We start from the raw sequence: 17283 nt of genomic DNA, 5'->3' as shown, positions 1-17283 counted from the left end.
TATTAATTTGTTCAAAGTATAATTATTTTATTTTTCAAAATTTATTAACACTCATACCCGTACATATTCACAATTAACTTTACATTTAGCCAAATTATTATTTACTGATTGTTTTTTCACTTCTGCAAATTGCCGGCAGTAAGCACAAAAAATTCAATTTCATTTACTGTTATTTATTTAAGATATTTACTCCTCGAACATAAACTTAATTGGCGAGCAAAAGTTTCAAACGCGATTCTTATCAGTCTATTAGATTTCACCGGTAAGTCAGCGCTTATCACTTATAAATATGATCATGCATACATGCATATACATGTGTATGTACGTACATATAAAAAGCAGATAAACTTCGTCATCGCAAAACAAAAAACAAAATTCAGTAGATAGTACTTCATAAATTAACAAGCTACATACATATCGTGCACGTAAGTATAAATTATTTCTAGTACTAATATTTGCACGATTCCATATACAAACGAGCAGTTTACTAATTGTCACACTATTGAATTCTTATCGACGTCGGCATTGATTGTCCACACGTATTTTAACTTCGTGAACATACATACGAAATAAATGAACGAACTTGTAAACAAACAATAACACTTATACAAGAGCATGTATGAACCTGCATACCAATGAAAACAATATACCGCTAAAGCAAATACACTTTTTTACCACTTGCTGTATACTAATAAAAACACATACATTACACACCAACAAAAACTTTGCGATTATATACACCTGTGTATTTTTAATTCTTACTTAATTTATAATAATCTATGCCACGCTAGCGCCTTATTTCAAAGACTTGTTTTATACTTGGACAATGCGTAAATTATTTTCAATAAATGTGTAAATTTATTCAGTTATAGTTTACCGTTGCTCTTATTCGTTTCAATACGCATAATTAAAAGGCACAATTTTCAGCATTGAAAACAGCAAATTATATATTTAAAACAATTTGAATAACAATTCGTTTCTTATTCGAATTTCATTATATTTTTAACTCGTTACGTTTAGACGCGTTTAGAAACACTCAATTTTTGTATTATTTTTAATAATTCTAATAAAAACATACTTCGTTTTACCACACAGGAACGACGCGTATGCGCGCACCAATCTAATACCGGCGTTTCACAAAATACAACTGAAGAAAATTTACAAATTTTGTTCGTCCATACCGAATTGTGCGCTGGCCGAGGTTGCATGTTGCATGCGACACGTTTGAAGGCAAAAGTGTTAATGTAACAGAAAATGTTAAGATATATTTTCTTAACAGAGAATGTTATCATTGTATGTTACGATTAACTGGTCCTTTCTAACAGTATAACGGTATATACATATGTATTAGGACTATTTAAATTATTCGAATAACCAGAACCCTTGAGTAAAAATTGAAATGTCGTAATGAAACTTGGTATGCGGGTTCCTTTGTACAAAAAAAAATAAGCGGACCACGTCTACAAAATGTCCATAACCAAAAACCTATAAACTACCATAACTAAGCACTAAATTAAGATATAAAACTGTAATTCGGCACAGGGGATATCAAGGGACAACTGTGAATAAAAAATTTTGAAAAAGTGGCGTGGCCCTCTAATAAAATTAATGTACATACATATCTCCTGAACTATTTAAGCTACAAAAACCTTATTTTCTTGTTACGATATTTTTAAATTTTTTTTTTAAATGTATGCATACATATTTATAACGGAATACATATTTTACACAACCGAGACAATATTCAAATTTAAACTAATTACTTAAATTTTACAAATTGTTTCTACACAAAATAAAAAAATAATCCTAATTCAAATCAAGAACACAATTTTTTCTCAGTGTACTCACCTGTTGTTAAGTCTCAAAAAATCCGATTGACATTTTAATAAATTCGAGTCATTTTGAAAATTTCGTAAAATCTGTAACGAAATATAATTTGCAATTTCCATACGACTGTAAAAAGTATTTTATAAATAAAAGCATCTAATTTGGTACAACCACTTACCGATGGGTGCAGGAAATTCCACGCCGCAAACGGCGACCATCATCAATCCAGTGCGTGCCAGCGCCATACACGTCACACCGAGCGTTATAAATCGCCTGGAAAGTGCCAAGCAACAAATTGCCGAAGTTGCAGTGCCGGCACCAACAAAAGACGAACCAGTACATTGTGCACGCTGTTGCACCTGCGGCTTCTTCAAGGGCAAAGACAAAGAGGCCAGCTTGTTGGCGATGAAATCAAATGAATTGCAGGAGGCGCAATATGTGAAAACTTTGGAGAAATTAGAAGCCATGCTAGGCAAACCCGTACGCTTTGCTGAAGTGCACAGCGAAAACCTGAAGAAATTGGAGCACAAGCTGTTGAAATGCTATGCGGATAACCCACGCCAGCCGCTGGTGTGTGCCGATGCAGCGAAGGAATATCAGAATTTCGTTTTTAAGCAGCAATTCGATTCTATACTTAATGCCAAACATATAACAACACAGAAATACAAATAAACTTCCATTTTAACTTAATTATAACACATTTAATAACCGATTTACCGAATTTAACTGTTTCGCGACGGAGTAAACGCACTTATACGCGGAAATCACAATTTTAGGCGCGAGCTACTGACTTTTCTTACTTATGCGATGACGGATGTGAAAGGTGCAGAGGCATTCAAACTGTGGTGTGCTTTATTTACCACGGCTGTCAAAATGTAAAGTTTAGTCAATTCAATTGGGGTCTTATGGCATCAATTTTATTGCACAATATTTTTTTAATGAAATTTTTCATTTCATTTCTTTTTTATTTTTAACGTGAATATTAGTAAGAGAAATGGTTGAAATTAACACATATAATTTTTAATAATAATAAATCACCAAGAGCATAACAAGCTCGAAGGGATCCAAGTTCTTTGATTTAAATTAATTATTTATTGCTTTATTTTTGTCTAGTTTTAAATACAAAAATGCTGTTTGGCGTAAACTTTCTCAGCATTTGTGAGTACTTCTCTCATCAACTAACGAATTACACATACACGTATATGCTTGTAGTAAGCTCCCACGTTTATCAATGAAAATTGCGAACAAATTTTGCTAAAATACATTCACTTTCGAGAATAATTCTCTCAGTAATAATCCAACGCGGGCGTTGAACATTTGTGAAATCTGCTGTGCGGGGAAAATATAACTTCTTATAATTGAAAAAATAAGTAGTGTTAAGAAAGTGATGTCTGATTAAATATTGAGCAAGTGAGCAAACCCTCGACGGTAACAAAGCTGGACAGTTTCTAAAAATAGACCGTAAGAATTGATTTATGAAAACTCCATAGTTCGCAACAATTGTACATACAATCTATGTATAAATGTTTGAGAGAGTAGTTGAAATGCTTGTGGTGTGATTTCCGATGTTTCGTCGGTGTGCGATGACGCGGAGAAGGCAAAAGAATATGTGCGTCAGCTGGTGCGTGGCGGCGTCGCTCGTCATCAACTGCGGGATCAAATGTTGGTGTGTGTGCGTTTGTCACGCGAATATTATGTAAATCAGCTGGTTTAAATGCTGCTCTTGAGTTCCATATATTACTGCCTTATGAAATGCTGACTTATTACTTGAAATTGCAGGCGTGTGAATAAACAATTTGTGATTTGTTATTTTTTTCCGCTAATGTCATTTCTAAAAAACAGTTTAAATTGCATGGCGAATTGCCATATAATAAAGGTTTTAAAATTACTTGTGACAGAACAAATTACAATTACATGACAGTAGTCATGATTTACATTGCATATTAAATACAGATACATATGTATGTACATAAGTATGTTTAAATGTATGTAAATTTTTACGTACATACACATGTATGTACATATGTATATTGAGTATCGTGTTTGTCTTTAACATGGAGATAAAGCCTTGTGACAAAATCTTAATCAGCGTTGTCATAACACGTATAGATTATAAACTACATCATTATTAGAAGTGCAAAATTGCCAGCTGATGAAATTTGTTTCGTACTTTGTGTACTTAAATTGCACGCGCAAAACGTATTGTTACATTTTTTAACGGGTGATCCAAGTAGAGGTATTTTTTTGCAAAAGCATTTTTTGACAGATCACGCATACTCACGTCAAGCTGGCGTTTTATTTATGTTCAGTTTTGTTTGGCATTTCATCATGGAATGACTCCGTATTTTTTCTCTATAAAATTAGGGAACCTCGAAATGAGTCACCCTCTAGAATGGCTCAAAATTTATTTATGTAATTGTGAAGTTTTTTCTTTATTTGTCAATTAGTGTCTGTCTGGTAGATGTTCGTTTACGATGGAAATCGTTTGCCTGGCGATTTTTAATATGGATAAAAATTTAACAATCAGTTTGCTTGCAATTTTTGGATTCAAATGAAACTGTTGAAGAAATGTTTTAGAGAATTTGTCTTAACACGAATAAAAGCATTTAAGTGGCAGAAAGTATTAAGTAAAGGTCGCAAACTCATCGAAAGCTGACCTTGGCCATCCACTGTTAATGACCATAAACTCGAAAAAGTTAAAGAAACAAAAGGACTGAATCTTGTCCAAAAACGATATCAAGAACAGGTCAAAAAACAAATCCTTGACAACGTAGCTGAGAACCTTACATTGGCGTATGGCACTCCAAAAACTATAAGAAAGCGCAAAAAACAAATTCCGCGAAGCCACTGAAAGCCATCATAGCCGCGGCTTATAATAAGTGTGTGAAAAATTGGATTAAGCGTTGGCATGCTTGTAAGGTTTTAAAAATAGCCTATTTTAAAGCCGATAAATACTAAAGAACTTGAAAGCTAAACAAATCTCCTATTATTGACGGTATTAACAATAATGGTCTGAAATCTCTACGTAAAAGAGCAGTGCATTGTCTTGTAAATAAAAATAATGCTTGTTTGCGGTAGATAAAGCTATCTATTTTCTATTACATTGAGACTCTTTATTAGAAATTAAATATCTTTTTCTTTTTAATTTCTTCCATTTACGCAATATCTATGTATACGGCACAAGTCATTATTTATTTTCCATTTTTTAAATTATATGTAAGTTTATATGCATATACATATATTATACATATGTTTTCACATTTATTGAGTATCATGATTTGATTTGGCTTTAGAGTCTTGTCACAAAATTTTCTATCTCATATATCGACCATATAGCAAATTATTATGCGTAAAACATTAATAAAACCGCGAAAATATAATATAGTCAAATTTGACACGGACTGGTCCAGAGGCTCGCAAAACGAATCGATCAAATTTTTTCCTAGATGATAACAACATATTTTATGTCTGTTCTCCATATTTTACGACGCCAATAGTTTGCCGATTTTAACCACCGAAAAATATTAGCAATGAGTTTACTTAAAATTTTGTGTTTCCAATGAAATCAAGACGACTGAATCGTTGAAAATGTTATGGTAGTGTTTTTTGGATGCCACTTTATTATGAAGACATGTTCTTAGAGACATAAAACATTGCGTGAATGAGGATAACATCGAAAAAGTTAAAGAAACAGTTCTTTAAAATCACCGTGTTAGCATCAGAGAGATAGCAGAGGATCTCAACATCTTTTATGAATGAACGCATCACATTTTGGTTAATGTTTTGGATATGAAGCGTAACTATGCTGGACTCATACCAATAGATCTAAAAATTCTGCAAACGTTGAATAGAGGTCGGCAAAGAGGATTTTGAGAATGTTGCTGAGCATCATTACTGCTGACGAGGCGTGGATTTATTAATATGTTGTCCATTTAGCAAATTACGCTCCAAAAATGAATCGAAATAAAAATAAAAAATAAAAAATCATTGAAAGCTCTGAAGACTATTTCAGTCGATGCTTATACAAACTCTTTAGAAAATTGGATTAAGCATGCTTATATTCACTGAGGAATTTTTAAGGCGGTAGTAAAGAATTTAAGTAAAATCCTTTTTTTGTTTGTCAGTTCCGATCAAATTTGTTAAAATGGTGTACAATTTTGTGCAATATTGAACAAATCAGTCACAATTGATGCAGAAGCCTTATAAATGATTTATATTTGTGAAGAGATATGATGGTAACATAATTAATAATAACACAACAATTAATTAATAGATTCCTCACTGAAAATACTTTCTAGAACTTCCAAACCATTTTTTAATATTCCCATTTATAAATAGAAAGAGCTTTAAAAATTGAAGTTTCATTAATATTTGCTGATCCAAACTATTTCAGACAGCTTGTGTTTACATTACCTATTTGCAATTGCACTTATATAGATTCTTATATACTTCAGTATACATGCACACATATGTGCATATATAGACTCACTTGAATATACACAACAAAATAAAAGCTTTCAAATGCCAAGTTCAATGTCTCTCGCACATGTGCTATACCTCTCTCAGTTATTTTTTACCCATACATACAAATTTATGTATGTATACATAAATATGTGCATGCGCGCAAGTGTTTCTAACCATAAGTGCATTTCCTGAAACAAATAAAGTTTTGTTTTCACCCGGTTGTCAGTTGAAGAGTGTTGGATTTAATATATAAATGTTCACTTTGGGGTATATTATAATAGTATTTAAGGTGTAGATTTAAATAATATTTTAATTTGATCAACCTCAAATACTCTTAGAAGATATTGTTCGTACAATGACCTGCAATCGAAAAAAAACACAAAAATAAACAAAATGGTTGACTTTTCAAAAATTTACAGACCATGTTGAAAAAATTTGATACTAACCGCATTATTAATCTCCTAGTAATTACAAAAGCAAATTTAAAAAATCTAGTTTCGGAAAACAACGCTTAAGGGGTTACTTGGGTTTCCTCGGGTAAAATCAGCCTTTTTTCATTTCATTTTTTCTCATATAAAGAAGAAAATTTTAAAATTTTTGGAAAAAATATTTTAAACTTAATGACCCCTCGGAATAAAGATGCTTCCGCGTTGCCAGGATAACTCCAACCTCCTGTTGGATCTTCTAAAGTGAAAAAATACATCTTTTAGTTAAAACCTTAACTTAGAACGAAGGAAAAAATTAAAACTGAATTTTTATCAGACATTTTAAAAAACAATTAAAATTTCAGGGAAATTTTTTCAGGAACATTTTTTTTTTTCAAATAGTTCTAATCGAAAAAAAAAATCCTTTGTTCAAGTCTTTAATAATTTTATCTCGGTTGGATAATTCTCGAGAAATCTTTCCAACCGAATTCAAAAACAGAGTTTCTAGGAAAGCAAATTTAAAGACCACGCCCTTAGCCTAACTATCCTCGTGCGCACAAGTTCTTAAGGCCGTATCTCCAAAACTATTACTGGGATCAACATGAAAATTTGGAACAATATTCTAGAGGTGTTTTAGAATTTAATGAGATAATAAAAAAATATAAAACTTGTAAACCCATGTAACCCCTTAAAGATAAACTGATTGAGCTTATTGAACCGACCAGCTACACTTTAGAAACCTGTAACTCAAAAAGATATTAGATATATTAGATGCAACCAAAATTTTAGTATGCAAATTTTGAAGGTATAGACTGTCGTAATATGCCAAAAATATAACATTTAATTTTTCCAAAACTTCACGCTACGTGAGCCCTTTCAAGTTATATGAAGGTAGAATAAGAGATACTTCGCAGGGTTTTATAACATTATGCATAGACTAATTAAGTGACTAGTTCTAAATTTTTACGAAATTCGTCAACAAAAATAAATACATACATATGTATTTATAGAAGTGCTTATTTTCATTTTCTTTTTCCAAATTTTTTATTATAGATAACTATGTATAGTTTAGTAATAATAAGTTTGCTCGCATACACGCGAAAGTGCAATAAAATAATAATGCGATTGTTAGCAATAAGCTTTAATAAAAACTAAATTATTTTCGATTAGGATAAGTGCATTAGTAAATAAGTACCTAATAGCAAAAAAAAACCACATTTTTCAAAATGAAAGTTTTTATTTATCAAATAATACGCTTAAATTTTTTTAACGTATTCTATATAGCTGTAGTATTTATGTTTGTCTTTCAGCAAAACGCAAATTCGATACACATTTTCAAGTTCGTGCCTATTCCTTCATAATGGATCACAAGTATTTAGTCATTTGAACTCATATATTCTGATCAAACTTTGCCTACTTTTAGGCGCCGACACAATTCCGGCAAGATCAGTATAGTAATAATGTTATATACATGTAATTTTTTAAGAATTAAATTGTTTATAATTATTTTTTTGTATTATTTAAATTTATTATTAAACTTAATTTCCTATAATTATTCTTAAATATTATATTTTCTTTTTTGTAGATAAAATAAATTTATAGTAARAATGGTAGCCACATTTACCCTCAAGCTCCTAAAATCACAATGGCGCAGCTTTGCGAATGCACATCCATTGGCCAGAGGTGTCATTTCGTATGCAGTAATATGGCCCACAAGCAGTCTCATACAGCAAACAATTGAGGGTAGAGATCTCAGTAAGTAAAACATAAATATAAAAAAATAAAAACAAAAACAAAAAGTAAATAAATAATAAATTTTATTTCAATAAAGAAACCTACGACTGGATGCGTTGTCTGCGTTATGGTGTGTTTGGCGCGCTATATGTGGCCCCCACATTATATGGTTGGGTGCGTCTAAGCTCTGTCATGTGGCCGCAAATGAATTTAAGAGTTGGTATTACAAAAGTATGTACCAAATATTGCATTCACTTTAAGATTTACAATCTGTTTATCATATATGTATATATGTATATGGATTCTTATATAATTTTTTTATTTCATATCATTCTGCTTACAACAGGCTGCCGTCGAACAGATCTCATATGGCCCCTTCGCTGGTACCAGCTTCTTCTTTGTTATGAGCTTAATGGAAGGACGTAGCGTCGAAGAGGCTGTGCAAGAGGTCAAAGATAAATTCCCAAAAGCATTCGAGGTATGCACATATATTATTATTATTATTATTATTATTATTATAAATTTGTTTTATTAAATAAATAAGTAAAGGTAATACATATTTACAGAAATTAATGTATTTTAAGAAAAGAGAATTCATTTTAAAAATATAGGGTCCCTTGTTCACTTAGCCGATATCCAGAAGATGTTCCGAATAAAAATGTTTGGCTATGAGCAAGATTTTTTTGCTTAAATCTATTTCAAATCCGTAGCCAAAAGAAAAAAAAACAAAAATCAAAGTTTTGATGGGTAGTCGAAAAAGTGTTTTCGTATTTCTAACCAAACATAAACTCATTTTTTTATATTTATGCCAATAAATAAATAAACAAATAAGTACCAATTTGCTGTACCGTTAGAGACATTATTTCATCAGTATAGACTTTCATCAGTGTAAATAGAAATTTCGAAATTTCCAGAACAGAAGCGAGCGAACCATTGTTGTGCTACACGAACTGATTCAGCATCGTCTCCGCAAACTTCATAAATTTCATTGGTGGCTTGCGGGGCATTCTTTCCTTTTTTATGCACAAACTTCAAAATATATTTTCTTCATTATTTTGACTTATTTTTGAGCAGCTTTAATTTTTTTTCAATTTCGCGAATTTAATTGTTTTTTATTTCAATGAGGCTTATAATCTCACCTTTTCAATATCTCCAGTAGCACTGAAGATATACGACTGCAACGACATCTATTGACAAAATACGAAAAGACTTTTTCGACTACCCAATATATTGGTTATATTTGACASCGGAGGCGGAAATTTTTTTTTTTTGTAATTCAGTAGTGGATGAAACTCCTTAAACATACATGCATTTATAGTTTTATTACTTATTATTTTGTTTTTTTTTTTTCTTCCTACAGGTTGGCATTTGCATCTGGCCTGTCATTCAGACAATAAATTTCTCCATGGTACCTGAGCAACATCGTGTCGTTTTCGTTAGCATCTGCAGTTTGGCTTGGACAACATTTCTAGCTTATGTGCATACCAAAAATGTTGACGAAGAAGAAAATGAGAAACCCAGCAACGAGCCGAAGCTTTCACAGCAACCACCGTTAACACAAACAATGTCAGCAACAACAACAACTAATGAGAGCTTAGTTCTAAAAGTCAAACGTGCACTTGCGCTTTAAATACATTTTAAGTGTGTTAGCGGAATTTAATTGTAGAAGGAATGGGGAAAACCAATATGCTGTCTCTTATACACATCTAGATGTGTATAAGAGACAGCACAAACAATGTCAGCAACAACAACAACTAATGAGAGCTTAGTTCTAAAAGTCAAACGTGCACTTGCGCTTTAAATACATTTTAAGTGTGTTAGCGGAATTTAATTGTAGAAGGAATGGGGAAAACCAATATGTGATTAAAAAATAGTTCAATTGATATTATATGATATTGAAACACAAAAGACCTTGTTAGCTAGTTTTATGCGTACTATAAGTATTACGATGTCGACACCCATTTAGACGAATTTAAATGCAAATAAATAAATAAATGTGCATTTATTTTGAAGATCATAATATGATTGCATGTTATTACACAACTGTAACTAGAAAATATAACAAATAAATTATTTATTTCAGCAAAACAGATGTTCTTTATACAACACCTGTAGTTTTTATTGACAATTTGTGAGTTGAGCCATTGAAGATGTAGCAGAGTTTGCGCTGTCAATTGCCACGATTTAATGATTTAAATTAAATCATGAAATGTGCTGCAGCTCCTCCGCTGATTAGTTAATACAATAATCATCGGCAATAATTCGGCAACAACGAGCGCCAGCAATGAGGGATCGTGAGAGCGTGAAGAGAGACTTATTGTGTATTGTGCATTCATGTGCTTTCAGTGAAATGGACAATATCACACAATAGCCGAGTGATCATGTTTTGCATACAAGATAATGGTTATTTACGATCTTCCTTTTCCTGTTCGAAAAACTGCACTAAAGTCCATGAAAAATAATTAGGCTTAAAGATATATACATATACACAAAACTCGGACGGAATTATTTCTAATTCTATTTATTCTAGTTATGCAGTTATACGAGAAATTAATAAATCCCATAAGACATGTTCATGTATGCGTGTAGCTCTTACTTTTCCTCTTAATCATTGCTTTTTAATAACTAAAAATGCAATTTTGATATGTCTTTATTAAAAAAAAAAAATAATAATAAAATTTAGTAGTGGGAATTTTATTAATCGAAGTTTTTACTTTTGGAAAGTTTTCAACCAGTAGTTAAGAAGATAAAAGGCATATAAATATCATATCCTGGTTTAAAGTGCTTTGGTGAAGAAAGAGTCTTTAGATCTAATTTCAGACTTTTCTGGCATCACAAAGCATTTATCGTTAAATCTTCTTTTGCTATTTATGTGTTGAATATTATACTTAAAATGTAGTTTAATAAATTTTACATCTTTGAAAGATCTTACTTGAGCGCTTTCTATAACATTATTCACGTTTGAAATTCGAAAATGTGTTCACAAAATGAGAACAACTCGTTGTTTCAGAAAAAGAAACCAATCCGTTGGCATTAGTGGTATTCAACGCAGCTAAGGTAATATCTATGAAGGACATATTTCTTAAAGCACTTAAGAAAAAAAAACTTCTTTACAACGAAACCTATTCGAAAAATCCAAAATTGTGTTGTTTTGAAACATATACGAAGTAAGTCAAACAATTTCAGGATATGTATCGTTACTTTAAAGAGAGATAACCATTAATACACTTATTCAAAGTTTGAGTAATTTAAATATAAAAAATTACTTATTTTATATTATTAATATTATTAATAATAAAAAAATAAGTCGCCATATTTGTCCATAAATCCGCTTATATTGCTTTGATTTTCTTTTCTTTTGTTTTTTTCGCTATTGTTAAATTTAGGTTAAGAATTGTAGGCGTAATTGTCTATATTATTATTTTCAGCAGAAAAAATATCATAGATTAAGATTGTTTACAATAAAGTAACAACAAGACCTTTCGACTTTTAAACATCTTAATATTTTATATTATTATATACACGACTAAATGTTTTTATGTATAAAAAAGTAAGGAAGTTGAAGTTCGGTTACAACCTTTATTAGCATTTATACGCCGGCAATTTGTCAGTGGTCAATTTTATATTTTAGTTAAAAACTGATTTTGGTCAATTTTTAACTATCGGAAAAATATTTTATGTAAATTTTAATGAAATACCTTACAGATTCAACGACAGTTTCGGTATCTGTCGTCATGAAAAGTTCTGGTTCTCTTTCGAAAATTTTCAAAGGTGAGACATCTGCCTTTATTCCGATAACTTCATTTTATAGACTGTCAGATGAAATCAGTTGTGGCTAGTGGACATGATGTAGACAATTCTGTGTTCTAAAATTTCATAATAATCTAATATACTAAATTCAGGTGGAATCGGTCAAGTACTTCCAGAGGTATAGGATTTATTTCACTTAAAAGTAAGTTAATTTTTACACCGATTCCCTTGAAACATTTAAGCCCTATCGTGGCTGTATGCAATAAACATATTAAGGGGTTATTATCTTATTAAATTCCACAATACTTCTAGAATATTGTCCTAAATTTTCAAGTTAAACCGAGTAATATTTTCGGCCGTCTTTTAACACCATTTTTCTCGAAATCGTATTTTTGATGAGATACAATTCTCAAAGACTTGGACGAAAGATTTTATTATTAATTATAACTATTGGAAAAAAAATTTCGAGAAATTTTCACTTTCCAAGTTCTAAGTTAAAGTTTTGACTAAAACACGTATTCTTTCACTTGGATCCTATAGGGAGTAATCCTGCCAACGCGGATGTATATTTTTTCCGAGGTGTCACCGGAAAATTTTTTTCCAAAAATTTCAGAATTTCTTTGCAAATAGTACAAGTTTGTAACAATAAAAAATTCTTATTAAATATTTCATTCTTTATATGAGAAAAAAATTTTGAAAAAATTCTGTGTTTTAGCCGAGGAAACCCCTGTAACCCCTTAAAGCAAGATGTTCTCCATAATTCGATGCCTTGCAGAAAAAATTTCATATATTATATTTTTATATATGTGGCTGACTTCTAACCTCCTCAGGATTCCAAGAAACACATCTTCCAGGTTTCATTAAGCTAACTTAACTTTTACTTCTTACTCAAGGATAGACAGTTCACGAAATTCAACTCGTCTCGTCATCCCGATCATTTAAATATACCTAATTCTATATCTCTCTCCATTGCTTTTGATGTTGTAACCAAGAACTAGCACTGGAACAGCTAGATGAACAAAACTATTATACTTCGTAGCAACATGTTGCGAGAGTATGAAAAATGTTTTGAAATTACTCATATTTTGATTTAAATTATTATTGTATTTCGATTATCTTAATTACCAACTGTCTGGCTATTACTGCTTCCTCTTCTTCTTCAAGCACGCGACTGCTTTCTCATACATCCTGATCCGCGAACTAATGCCCACTCACCGATTGCGTCCCGCTCTCACGCTCGGCAACATCATGCAGCAGGTAAAATGTTGATAAGCGATCTCAAATTTTCCACTAGATGCGATTTTCAGACGGTATAAATACCGTGCGAGAGCCAAAAGTAAGCGAGACACGCGTTTGGCCAATTGAACGGAGTGAATGTAGCAGAAGCGTGCAATGAAAAGAAGTTATACACAAAATAATACATTTGCAAGCGCGCGACATTTCTAACAATCGACTTTTGCAGACATTACGAAATACACACACAACAACAACACAAAACTTTTTTTTCTTGCTGAACAATTAGAAAGCTACTTAGTGTTACAACAACTGAAAAAACTAGGTGAGTAAATATGTGCAAGCGAAAATGTTTAATTTCAAAACGAAAACGTAAATGGAAATCATAATGGAAATGAACTTGCGAGGGCGGTAGCCACGTCAAAGTGCTTTGAAAAAAAATACGATGAAAAACAAAAAAGTATGACCACTAAATAACAACAAAAAAGTATAAAAAAAAAACAACAAAAAGTATGACCACTAAATAACAACAAAAAAGTATAAAAAAACAACAAAAAGTATGACCAAAAAAAAACAAAAAGGTATAATCTAAAAAAAATTCTATCGTCATCAAACAAAAAAAGAGCGAACAAGCAACGCGCGCAGGGGCAGAGCATGGTCTAACTCGTGTGCTGTCATAAGCCAAACACTCACTAGATACATAAAAAAGATGTGTGAATATGTATATGTATGTTGCTATACATCATTTCCGTCCGTCTGCAGGCATAATTTTGGCAAATTTATTGTTGGCGTTATTAGCGTCACGCAAATTGGACCAATGTGATAAGTTTGATAACAGGAGAACAGTCTTATCAAATATATCAATTTTTTGCCAATTTTGGCTACCTAACTAATTTCTTAATTGCTGCAAAGTGGCTACGCGCCCACTAAAGAATCACTCACCAGCATAAGAGCAAACAGATATGAGTGCTCTCTGTTTGAGTTATACACAATGAGGCGCGCCTCTATGAATTTGATATCAGAATACTATAGCAAGCGATAACCGGTTTTTACAATAGACTTAGAAAACCATGTTAAAGATATATATGGCCTTTAGTTAATGGCTTCAAATTCAAACGTCATTTGCTACGTAATTTTCCTAAACACATTTTGAGTTTTCGATTAGTATTACATCTAAAGATATCTCTCTCGCTGAATAGAAGCACATAGAACCAAATATAGTTGTTAGGCGAGCAGCGATGACCAAGCAATAAAGTGTTATTTTTAGTTATAGGCAAATGATGGGCAATGTGGAAGAAATAGCTATGGAATCTGAGAGTGAAATGTAGTCATACATAGGAATAGAGATTTATTGTAGATATTCGTTATAAATTTTTCTTGCAGAAAAAGTTTTGATAAGAGTAATAGGTTTTAGACTTGTTCCAAGTCAAAGAAAAGCAGATTTAAGTAGCAACAACAAAGGTCAAAAACTCTTAGATATGTTCGCTCTCTATTTTATAATGCCAATCGACATGACTTATATAGTTGTATGTTCGATTCACCACTCCACAAAGTCTTAGCGAATAAAAGTCAACAAAAATTGGTAAAAAACACATGCTTAAATGCCAACAATAAAATTCCGTTAAACTCAATAACTCTCAGTTATTTTCTCTCTTTATTTCTCTCTTGTCAGCAAATTATTTTATTTTTTTTTTCATCAAATTTCATTTACCGAAACCCAACTTAAAATATGTTATGTGCAAAAATCAATATAAAATCACTCGCGAAGGACCCTCTAACTGAATTATGTGTGAAAAAATATGAAACATCTTCCATAATATTAAAATAACATAATAATTATACACTAACAACAACAAACAGTAATTAAATTTTTTTAACAAGCTATTAAACATATTGTAACAATAACAATTTTAGTAATTCATTTTTTTAGAAAGCTATTAGACATATTTTTATATTTATGGTGCCACATAATCATGTAGATCAGAGCAAATTTATGTAGCAATTTGTTGTTTTCTTTAATAGCATAAAAGAGAGTGTGCTCGTCTGCTCTGCTTCAAGATGTGAGTGCTAGGCACACGTCTTTATCTTGCAAAAAAATTATTGAAACTAATTTAAATGGAAAAGTCTTTATCAATAAGCGGCTTACTTAGAAGCATGATTATCATGCGAATTATAAAAGTTGTCAAAACAATAAAAATATTTAAAATAAACGGAAAATTTAGCTAAAAAGGGGTTAAGTGGTAATCAGAGGCGTGGACTCAGCACATATATATATATATATGTATGTATGTAAATATATAAGTTAGTAATTTGGCGTAATTAAGCGCTTAAATACTCGTACTTCCGAATTCAATTAATGCGCTTGCTTTTCGGTTTTAACTATTATCTATCGAATTATCGAAACGAAGCACACTTTCCTATAATTTCGTGTTATACATAATATTGCATATTTTTATATTTGATTAAATTTTCGGCATGCCCTTTTTTGCTTTTTTTGTTATTATGTTTTGCTTTGTGAAACATATTCACAATATGAGAGCTCTTCAATTTGCTCAAGTTCAATGTTTCTCACGCATTTCATGTCAAACACCGCTCTTTCCTTGCCATTATACCACTATCAATGCCTCTAGCTATCTCTTGCGCTCTTACCCAGTTCTGCAAAAGTTTTACTCAGTATTAGATCGGTTTGGCTAAATTTTTGCTTACACTTTGTAAGGGAGAGTCGCGATGAATAGTTTCTCCTATTGTTTTCGCTTTGTTTATATTATTTCTTGAGCTTTTTTATAGCTTGAATAGGGTATTTTTGGTTGACCACCAACTCTGTAACATCCCGACGTAAACATAGGAGGTCCTGTAATGTACATATGTATATAAATGATTAGAGTGACGAGTTAAGTCATGTCCATCTGTCTGTATATAGTCCAAATAGTCCCTCAGTTTTTGAGATATCGATCTGAAAATTTTTACATGTCCTCTTCTCACCAAGGAACTGCTCATTTGTCGAAACCACCGATATCGGCAGCCATACAAACTGTTCAGACAAAGCCAAGTATATATATATATTATTGCCCAAGATAATGCTACAATCTCGGAGCAAATTGGTCAGAATGGATGACTATCACTTATAGCTGTCATACAAACTTTCTGATGAAAATCGAAATAATCTTCTTACATCCTTTGGACTCGTGAACTAAATGTTTTGTTTTTGTTCTTTCTATATTTCGCCTTGAAAACAACAAAAATGCAGAATGCGCGTCGTTTCATTACCTCATAAAGTACACAAACGAGTGACGTCTATTTAAGAATTTCTCTTGCAAAGATCATCAAATAAAGCAAATAAAAGCTTATACATATGTATGTTTGCACAAGTGCACCAAAAGCTGCAACCACGTAATTTCTGCAGTTTACATCACAATTAGAAAAAGTCCAAATTTCATCGTCCAACTGAGATTTTTTCAATTATACGCGACACTAGTTGCCACAGAACAATCGCTTAGTGAAGTTGTAATCTATAAAGAAATGCTTGAATAATACAAAAAAAACCCCATGGCATAACAGTATTAATACAAAGTACAAACAAGTGTTTTAAAAGTGAATTTTAGAGTTTTTTTTCCATTAATTAAATGGGAATTTTTATACTTTCCATATAGTATATAAATGTGCAAATGCAGGCGCTAAAAATAGTTGCTTTTAAATTGCTATGCCTTGATTGCTGGCATTGGAAAAGTGTTCACGCAGAAATAAAATTATTTAACAAATTTTTGTGAGTCATGAATAAAAGCAACAAAACGAAGGGTGCAGTTTAGTGATTTGGCTTATTAAATTGAGAAGTAAATTTATGAAATATAGT

The 17283-nt window shown here is 31.6% G+C and overlaps 4 protein-coding genes across 10 annotated transcripts in view; all 4 read left to right on the top strand.

The window, feature by feature from the left end:
- Positions 1-1959: 1959 nt before the first annotated feature.
- On the top strand, positions 1960-2517 carry LOC108965882. Its single transcript, XM_018928555.1, has one exon. It carries the CDS (start codon positions 2008-2010, stop codon positions 2497-2499), a length of 492 nt encoding a protein of 163 aa, XP_018784100.1. The 5' UTR covers positions 1960-2007; the 3' UTR covers positions 2500-2517.
- A 619-nt stretch (positions 2518-3136) lies between these two features.
- On the top strand, positions 3137-10488 carry LOC108965857 (PXMP2/4 family protein 4-like). 5 transcript variants are annotated; one of them, XM_018928525.1, is made up of 5 exons: positions 3137-3237; positions 8302-8471; positions 8548-8681; positions 8797-8928; positions 9811-10130. In XM_018928525.1, exons 2-5 carry the CDS (start codon positions 8324-8326, stop codon positions 10078-10080), a joined length of 684 nt encoding a protein of 227 aa, XP_018784070.1. In that variant the 5' UTR covers positions 3137-3237; positions 8302-8323; the 3' UTR covers positions 10081-10130. The 5 variants fall into 5 exon arrangements, with proteins under 5 accessions (XP_018784070.1, XP_018784068.1, XP_018784069.1 ...); XM_018928523.1 differs by having other exon boundaries at positions 3137-3288; XM_018928524.1 differs by having other exon boundaries at positions 3137-3493.
- A 3041-nt stretch (positions 10489-13529) lies between these two features.
- LOC108965916 (protein SYM1-like) overlaps positions 13530-17283 on the top strand; it is a 6119-nt gene continuing 2365 nt past the window's right edge. Inside the window, exon 1 of the mRNA XM_018928595.1 lies at positions 13530-13758. The gene's annotated coding sequence lies outside the window, so the exon portion shown is untranslated. The remainder of the gene's footprint in view (positions 13759-17283) is intronic.
- The window catches only part of LOC108965917 (PXMP2/4 family protein 4), a 10368-nt gene continuing 9565 nt past the window's right edge, over positions 16481-17283 (top strand). Inside the window, exon 1 of one of the 3 annotated variants that reach the window (XM_018928598.1) lies at positions 16481-17003. The gene's annotated coding sequence lies outside the window, so the exon portion shown is untranslated. Of the gene's footprint in view, positions 17264-17283 lie in introns of all 3 variants that reach the window. The other 2 variants (XM_018928597.1, XM_018928596.1) reach the window with 2 other exon arrangements.

The sequence above is a fragment of the Bactrocera latifrons genome, unplaced genomic scaffold (assembly GCF_001853355.1).
Source record: "Bactrocera latifrons isolate USDA-ARS-PBARC rearing strain unplaced genomic scaffold, ASM185335v1 scaffold_15, whole genome shotgun sequence".
Lineage (NCBI taxonomy): Eukaryota > Metazoa > Arthropoda > Insecta > Diptera > Tephritidae > Bactrocera > Bactrocera latifrons.
This window is presented reverse-complemented; position numbering and strand designations above follow the sequence as displayed.